The sequence below is a fragment of the Manduca sexta genome, chromosome 27, assembly GCF_014839805.1.
Source record: "Manduca sexta isolate Smith_Timp_Sample1 chromosome 27, JHU_Msex_v1.0, whole genome shotgun sequence".
Taxonomy (NCBI): Eukaryota; Metazoa; Arthropoda; class Insecta; order Lepidoptera; family Sphingidae; genus Manduca; species Manduca sexta.
The window spans coordinates 14,700,191-14,709,799 of NC_051141.1; the positions used below are offsets into that span (position 1 = coordinate 14,700,191).

General features: G+C 33.5%; 1 protein-coding gene across 1 annotated transcript; it reads right to left on the minus strand.

Moving 5' to 3' along the window:
* Positions 1–311: 311 nt before the first annotated feature.
* LOC115455755 (dnaJ homolog subfamily C member 22) lies at positions 312–9,154 on the minus strand. Its single transcript, XM_030184434.1, has 6 exons — positions 8,570–9,154; positions 4,987–5,134; positions 4,468–4,672; positions 4,097–4,240; positions 3,329–3,452; positions 312–2,896 (listed from the first exon to the last, which is right to left on the minus strand). The coding sequence occupies exons 1-6, from the start codon at positions 8,828–8,830 to the stop codon at positions 2,660–2,662; spliced, it is 1,119 nt and encodes a 372-aa protein (XP_030040294.1). The 5' UTR covers positions 8,831–9,154; the 3' UTR covers positions 312–2,659.
* Positions 9,155–9,609: the final 455 nt, after the last annotated feature.

Genomic DNA, 9,609 nt, shown 5'->3' on the forward strand with positions numbered 1-9,609 from the left:
GCACTTAACACAACCCATCATGTTTAGTACTATAGAAATTTGGCTTACAGAATACCATTCCACACACATTTCTCGAAGATAATATGACACTGCTGCGTTACGCGTTTACACTATCATACAGAATAAGGGCCCTGAGTATTTGATATAAGTTCCTGAGAAAAAGGGTCTTGACAGACGGACGGACGGAGAACAAAGTGATCCTATAACGGTTCCGTTTTTTCCTTTTGAGGTACGGAACCCTAATAAACCCTTATGTATTTCATATTAAGACACAAAATGCACCGCCCATTATAATTAAATGAAAAAATGTATATTGATCGAGTAATCCTTTATTTGTCCTTATATAAATACAAAACAAAAATCTTTTAATGTTAAATAGAACATTTCTTCATACAAAAAAATCGCTTATCAAAATACATATGTGCATAGACAATATGCATGAAACTATAGATAAAAATTTACAGATCCACTATAGTAATGATGGCAGTTTATCTGTGTTAGAATCTAACCCCCTTATTCGAAGACGTTTTTTATCTGAGGACGGAGTAAAGCTGTGATAACAAGTCTGTTTCTCAGCGCTGACGGCATGGCAGCATTCACAGCGCGTAGCCCTATGGCGGACGGCCCTATGGGCCGTAGTCATTGGCTAATATTGTTGTATCTCAATATTAGCTACTTGTTATCACAGCTTTACTCCGTCCTTAGATTAAAAACGTCTATGAATAAGGGGGTAAGAAATTAATACGATTTTTAAGTACATTTAAATGCATACTTTCCTCCCTTATTCCTAAGATAAATAAATGACATCATAGAGCATAATTTAAACGATTAATGAAATAAGAAAGTAGATATGTGAAAATATGGTATAAAAAAATATTGTTGAGTGTAAATATTTAGCTCTTGGTATTAAAAAAAATGTAGAGGGTATTACGTTTTTTAATAAATTTAACGGATTAAAAATATATTCTACAATAGAACTCAAATCACTCCGGGTCTGCGCTATATTAAATATTCATACTATTTTGATATTGAACAAAATAAGGTGCTGTTTGTTACATAAGTTTTTACTAACTAAAAATATTTTTCAAATGCAGCTACACCAATATTATTTTGTGATGTACTGCTAGATATTTTTTACATTTATCTTAGATCTGGCAATAAATAACACAACTAACAAAAACAAGTGTATTTGTCTTAAATTTTATTTCATGGTTTTCCTATTGATTATGCAAAAATAAAGGAAAAATGAATCCCTAAAAGTTTGATTTTATAGTAATTGGTTATGATAATACTTTTTGTTTTGTAATAATTCTGGTACCAAAGTATTACACAAATTAAAAAACTTATTGACAAAATTATTTAATACTTATCGTTTGACTTGTGTTTATACGCAAAATATTGTTCAAATTGTTGACGTTATTGTAACAAATGCAGCCAACTCTTCTTTACTAAATCAAAATAAAATGAATATCTACAATTTATGTGGTACTTATAGTGGAGGAATTCCGTCAAGTGACTTGAATTCTTACGCCAACTGTTCAAATTAAGAATGGGCCCCACAATAACCTATATTTACTTTAGACACGATTTACTGTAATTTATATGAAGGCGAGATAATAATAAAAAAATGCTGTTTCATATCAACAAGGTCTTCAACTTAAATATCTTAGGTTTTTACTGTTTTAATACCATTCCGAACAAATTAATACTTGTATATCAAATAACAATAAAAGAATAATTAAATATGTTATACTCATATGCAGTAAATAGATAAATAACAAATAATTTACTTACAACACTATTAATTAATATCCAATAAATATATCTTAAGTACCAAGTCTCGTGTTATAAATGCAAGTAAAAAATACCTAAATAAATTACAATTTAGATTCTCACCAGATCCATTAAATACAATTGTTTATAAATGCACTTTAGTAGTCACTGGCCTAATACTAAATGATGTAAATATAATTAACTAGAATATATTATGAATAAATAATTTTGTATACATTTTAGCAGATAGTCCGCTTGATATATTTTGTAAATATAATAAATTAGAGCAAATGACTATTGTAAAAGATTAAGGCAGTAATAATCTGAATTGTGATATATTACACATCATAAATCAACCGTTAACTACAAATTCACCACATAGAAATCGCGTGCAGGCATTTTGTAGTTTTAAAAATATAATAGGCAATTAATTAATTATAAATCGAGAATAGCCATAATGCAACCTTCAAATACAAATATATTCAAAATAATGATAGTAGTATATACATAAAAAAAAACAAATCCCGCTAAATATGTCACATATATTACTATATGTGAGGCAAACATTGTTAATAAATTCAATATTATATTTGTTCAATATTCATAAACACTTGTGTTTAAAATCCATTCCAAATAACATAACACAATCTTCCTTGGCCTTGTTCTATGCTCAATTGTTTCGTGTTAAACTATTGGAATCAGACCATACTTAACAACATCAGAAATGGTTTAAGAAACCAAAACTATAATATTTGGAGTGTACATTATACAGATTTAATAAAGATAGTATTTGAAATTAAATTCTCATTAATTCTTTAAAAAAAAACTACAAATTTAGAACCTACTCTACTTATCTAAGTCGCCTTTGGTAGTATGTACAAGGAAACTACAACTCTATTTTGTCGTTACCTCTAGGTTCGGAATTGTCTTTCTTGTTACGTCGGTTCCTTCTGTGCTTGCTGTTAGATAATATCTCGTACGCTTGTTGTATTTCCATGAATTTCTCTTGCGCTGCACGACGAAGATGGAACTCCTTCACCTTATCAGGGTGGTTCTCTCGGGACAGGCGCCTCCAAGTTGAAGTGATTTCTTGCTGACTAGCTTCTGGTCCGAGGCCTAGGACCTGGGCAAATAATATCGTTAAATTGTATAACGTAAATCTATTAAAGTGGCGGTTTCTAAATATCTTTGTTTCAAGTTGTCGCATAAACCCCTGAATAGGTTCAAGTATGGACTATTTATAACCTAAATGTGCATAATGGACCTCAACACGGAAAGAACATTCACCCGGGATGTTATGATTAGATGTTAACTGTTAATAATTCACACTTAACTACATATATTACAATGATTTTGCAAATTACAATTCATCAAAGCTTCAAGATCAACATTCACTACTGACTAGAACAACCGAAATAACCTGATTAGCTTCAAGGCCAGTAAAGCCCAAAACACAATTTTCATAACCCCACCATTGATACTTAGTTTAGATGCACAGCACAATTATCTCTGATATGCGAAATATTAATATAATCGAAAAAATAAATCTGCGCACCTTGTAGGCATTCTGTTCTCCATGTGGGTCTGACAAATCGATGATCTGCTTCCAAACCTCGTACCAACCGTGATGCTGAGCGTATTGATAGGTGTCCAGTAGACATTGCTTAACATCCAGCCACCTGAACAAGTATAAACATACATTGAGAAAACTTAGCAGGGAAGATAGTGATACTAACTAATGGTGGAGTTTTTTTTTTGGAGGGGGAACTGCCGTGGTTATTTATCACCGGGGGTACCCTGCTAACGGTGTACAGGCGATCCCCCGGCTTAACAACCACGGCAGTCCCATGATGAGTTTGGTGGGCCCTACCGCTATCACAGCTAGACAGTCTTAGGGCCCGGGAGGAAGGAGGGGATAGAGGGAAGGAAGAGAAGGGGAAGGAAGAGGAGTTCTTAAGATGGTTGGAAGGAAGGGAAGGGAAATGTTCACGAACTCTTAGACAGACCTCAATGTGAACTCAGCAACCAAGAGGCATACGCACGAGCTGTTCGCCTAGGGTCGCGGCAAATGTGCCCCCGTGCATGGGCGTGCATTTGGTGTGGAGACCAAGCGCACAAGAATTGCCTCGGAGGGGGGGGGGGGGGTATTGGTGGAGTTTAGTAACTTCTTTATATCTTCACTCCACAATAGATCAACTGCCCAGTTTGAAATTCGCAAGCATAATAAAATATGACTTTTTGGTAACATAATATTTGTGATAGAACTGAGAAGGGTCAATGGCGTGATTCTATGTTTCATATAAATGTATGAATGTATACTCACCAGGGACTAGTGAAGAAGTGATGCAGAGCTTCATAAACTGGCACCTCGTCACCCTCGCTGTCGGTGATTGTGCCGTGGAAGTACAGGTAGCCACACCACAGGGAAAGGTACAGACAAGCGCACAAGCCCAGTACCACAACGCGCCTGAAGGAGTAATCATTTCATTGTATAATAGCCAAATTCTGCTTATTCGATTAGCAGCCCCTGACATCATATTTGATGAACATTTGCGGCCTATACATTTACTAAACTTTAGATTAACACAATAAAACACACGAACATTTCTCACGTATTTAAAACATTAATCTTTAAATATGACCTGGTGAGACAGTATTAAAAAAACACAAACGGTAACAAAATATAGACATTACCTAACAAAAGGCTGCTTCTTTCTCGGGGTACGACGCCATTCCTTGGAAAAGGAATCGAACGCCAAGGCTGCAGCGAGAACCATGAGTGTGAACCACACTGTCTCGTCATAGATGTAGTAGCGGATGGGGTACGCAGCGTAGGCAGCTAGCAAGGGCCATTTTAGTTTGCCTTGTTCACTACCAATGTTGCCAACTGTCCAAACACCTGAAGCAATGCTTTTTATTACGCATGGGTTCATATTTTACCTGCATAGCTCTCGTTCCACTATATGTAGTATTATGACCATGTGTGAACAATATGCAAGTACTGCTGTGTCGCAATTTGGACAACATGCTATATGACGGTATTTTGAATTTGAACATCAAAATTTACAGCATAAGAATCATAGAATAGTGCCATCACCTATTTATGGGCATGTAATCATGCTAACTATGAAAGTATCAAAAAGAATTTATGGCTTAATAATAAATAAAATAAGACACAACAAAATTATACAACAAGCAGTGTATAAAACTTACCAAGGGCAGCAACCAGAGGTATCAGGTAATTGAGATACCTAAAATTGATGCCCCAGAACTCATCAGGGGGTACAGCAAACATCATCATCTGACCCCACGAGTAGCCAACCATTAGCATTCCTGTGAATCTATTCATGGAGAATGGTGGCTGCAAAATATCATATTATTATAATTTATTTATTTAATAGGGTACACCAACAGCATACATATCCTTAAATTTAAAAAAAGACATTGCGTGTTGACAAGTGGCTGATATGCATGCCACTTACAGGTATACACAACATTCACAAAGTAAGTATAATATGACTAACAAACATTAATACTTAAGAGGAATAAAATTAAAATTTTATAGAAACTTAAACATAATAGGAACTTATAAATAATAAACTTTAAACAAAGGTATTAACAATAGTATAGTAATACAATAATAAGGCATTGCTGTTTGATATATAAAAGCTTTGGACTTTTGAAAATCATTATATATCTACACTATTACATAAAACTGAAAAGTATGTTTATTCAACACACTAATCCCAGGAACTATTGGTTAAAAATATTATTTTTTTGTTTTGGGTAGCCCATATATCGAAGGAGGTTATTGGCTATAAAACTCTATGAATAATAGGAGCAGAGCATTAATAAATAATGATTCAAAATGGGAAAAATTCATTTAGATAAGTTATTTATTATAGAAAAAATGCTTGTTAGTTATAGACAGGTCATTTTGATTCTTTACTAAATGAGAGCACATACTACTACTAAATACAGATTTTTCCAAAAATATAAACCATTTAATAAGCTTCTCTCGCGTCTTTTTTTAGCACGGAATGTATCATTATTCTTGTGGGCGCAAAGGAGAGCGTGCACACTTGCGCTGCTATTGCATAGCGGGCTAACGCGCGAATTAATTAATAATAATAATAATATCAGCCTTGTATTATATACTTTGCCCACTGCTGAGCACAGGCCTCCTCTGCTACTGAGAGGGATTAGGCCTTAGTCCACCACACTGGCCTAGTGAGGATTGGTAGACTTCACACACTTTCGAAATTCCTATAGAGAACTTCTCAGATGTGCAGGTATCCTCACGATGTTTTCCTTCATCGTTAAAGCGAACGATAAATTCACAAAGAATACACACATGATTTTTAGAAAAGTCAGAGATGTGTGCTCTTGGGTTTTGAACCTGCGGACATTCGTCTTGGCAGTCCGTTCCACACCCAACTAGGCTATCGCCGCTATTAATTAACACTTCACGAAATATAGCAACTGTATTTCATCGGTGCAATGGTAAATGTGATTTAGCATGCTGACAATTAACGCTAATGCTAATTAATCCAACACTACTGGAACAGTACATGTAATAAAGTGTAAATTTATAACAAAATAAATATCAATAAAAAGTAAATTAATTAATTTTACACACCCTGATGCCACTACTATTACTGTACTTCTGACACGCTTTATTACACTAAACTACAAAATGATAAAAAAATAGAAAAATATGGGTGGAAAGGTTGGTGTAAATTTTCATTCTTCATGGATGTTTTTATTACAAGTGTAGCAGAGGTAAAGACGAGTATGTGATTTCATTTAATATCCTAATATAAAATCACCCTGCACATATAAGGAATCTTAATATTATGTACATTGACCCAAAAAAAATATAAGAAACTGATATTTTTGGTTAAAGTTCATTATAAATGTACATGAAAATCAACAGACAAATTAATTTAATACCATGTCAATCTATACTAATATTATAAAGAGGAAAGTTTCGAGTGTGTTTGTAGATTAGAAGGGGTTAATCTCTAGAACTACTGAACCGATTTTTACTGATAGGAAGCTACATTATTTCTGAGGCTACTTTTATATTAGAAAAACTTTTTCACATGAGCAGCTGCAGGCAAAACCTAGTATCGTACAAAGATTTCTTTTACTTGCAATAGTTTGCTACAAATTATGAAAATATTTTATTATTATACACTAGCTGACCCGACAAACGTTGTCCCGTCATTACTATGAATTTGCAGTGCGCATTCTGTCAATCGCTGACAGTTATTTCAAACAACTGTTATATAAAATTAATATTTTCGTTAAGTTTTCTTAATTTTTCTAATTTTGCTTGCTATTTTTTGTTTTTTTTTCTTTCATATGAACCTTCTCCTGACAACAACAAACACAACAAAAAAATATAGTGGAATCAATCCAGCTGGTCACGCGTGATGGTGTGACCAAGGGAAATAGAGATTCATTTTGATATATATATAGATAAATACTGTATTGGAATAAAATATATAGGCATTTATTGAACAAAACCAATATGTCAATACTACACACAATTAATAATTGCAAAATCATATCTGTATTTAATTTGTTACACATTCTTTGTATGAGATGAAGCAAAATCAGAGGTAAAATTATATGGTCTGGTGATTTAATTTTTATATTTGAATAAACGCCTTTTACAACTACAAATGTAATGTCTGACTATTCTCACAAATTTAGTACACAATAATTTAATTATTTGACCAGCCATAAGTGGCGAGAGGTGAAATATTCTGGAAGGAAACTGGACACAGCCTATAGGTACTAATATGCAATCTGAAAATTGTTCTGATAATCATTAGATTTTACATAAATTCTACATAAAGGAAAGCTGGTAGGAATTACGTTATATGGACTATTAGCCACTGCCACCCATTGTCTAAAACTACTTTGTGACACAGTTTAATGGGAAATGCATTAATAGTATTCAGTATACTAACCTGCATACATTATAATATCAGTAATAGAAAACCATAATTAAAGCACAAGGTGATTAAAAGCATTTTTAAAGCGTGCAATCTTAAATACTTACAATTATACACACCGGTGTCCCATATTGCAGTTGAAGTCTTAAAATAGAAAATAAACCATGTTATTGGAAAATTTACCACAATATTATATAAATGTTAGATGTAATAACCCATATATAATGTACTAGAATACAGTAAGTATATACATTTGACTCATTCAAGTTACAATAATAAATTGACTTTTATAAAACTTTGTGTACTGTGTCAAATTGTTTAATTTATTGATTGGTAATGCTTTAACAAGCATTGGAGCAGAATACAATACACTTCAATAACTGCAGTTAGGCATCCAAAGTTGAGGTAATTGACACAATACATTTTTTTTTTTATTTGAGAAACTTCAAAACATTCTTTTCTAAGTTTGTGCAAGAAACAAACTGGAAAGAGTCAAATGGCAGAAACATTTCATGCAAATGTACTTTGACCTCAATTTTTATTTTGTAGTATAAGTCAGCAAACAAGCAAGTAGGTCATCTATTAAGTGATCTCTACTATTGATATGCGCCCATAGTGTTCATAATATTCATGGATGTACTTACAAGCCTTAATACAGTAGGTTGGGGAAGGAATAAAGGAGAAAACAGGCCAGGAAATCTAACTTACTGTATGAGAAGCAACAGTAAACTGTCATTCCACATTACTTTACAGTGAGATAGTACTTATCAGGTCCATTCTGTAGACAAATATGACTACAGTATGACTTGATCTAAGATTTGTAAAATTACCTTTTTGTTGCGATGCATTTTTGCAACAAGCTCCTCCATGTGCTTCGGGTCTTCGTTAGCGTCTCTCACATACCTAGGAATGCGAAATACTTCCCCAAGCCATCCTACACCGAAACCGCCAAGCGTCGACCACCAGACGAATGCATGTCTATCGCGGCGTAAATAAAAGTGGTGCACGCCAAATAAACCTCCGAATAACCAGAACACATACGCCCAGAATACTGACTTTTTAGATGCCACACTATCTCCTTTGAGAGCCATTATGAATTTCAAAATTTAAATGTGTCAAATATTGGGAATAACATAAAATGTTTGAGTCTGCTACGAACGCAATATTATAACAAGGAAATAGTTAAAAATGTCTAGTTTTACTCTATAGCAAACCGGAAAATAATTCGTAGAATCAAATATGAATTTTCAAGCTAACACGATTCTGATTTCTTTTATAAATCACAACTTTTACGAATGAGGTGACTTGCGAAGGTGAGTGACGAACATCGAGAATTTTAATTGAATATAACATATAGGTAATTAGGAATATATGGTGACGAGTGACGTGTGCTCTAACAATTTGAAGAAAACTGTCAAAATTGACAACTGTCAGCTTAGGGTTACCAGTAAGTTTTTTATTATTAAACATTTTGGATTTGCAATTCTATTGTTTGAAGAGTGGGAAAATAAATAAAATATAGAAACAAAATGTATATATTATAATAAAAAAAAAAGAGCAAAGTCACGGCAATAAATAGGTTTTTCCTTTAAGGAATTTTGATTGACCGAGGTCTCCCTTCTTAAAATTGCTGCACCAAATGAGTTATAAATTGCGACTTCGACGACGCGACGTACAAAAACATATAAGTCGCAGCCGTTTAATTGCTTCATTGGTTTCTATAAAGTAGTTAACTTTAAAACGATGTTAACATATCAAGAAAATAAGATTATGTAGAATTTCATATTTCGTACATACTTTAAGCTGCAAAGCGCAGGACAACTTCATGCGTGAGGAACAAATGTCGCATCAAGGCAATTAGTGATACTTA

Coding starts and splice junctions, on each gene's coding strand:
- LOC115455755 (XM_030184434.1), bottom strand. CDS start 8,830: ATGGCTCTCAAAGGAGATAGTGTGGCATCTAAAAAGTCAGTATTCTGG. Junction 5,135..8,569: donor AAATGCATCGCAACAAAAAG/GTAATTTTACAA, acceptor GATATTTTGCAG/CCACCATTCTCCATGAATAG. Junction 3,453..4,096: donor CACTTCTTCACTAGTCCCTG/GTGAGTATACAT, acceptor ATACTTGTTCAG/GTGGCTGGATGTTAAGCAAT.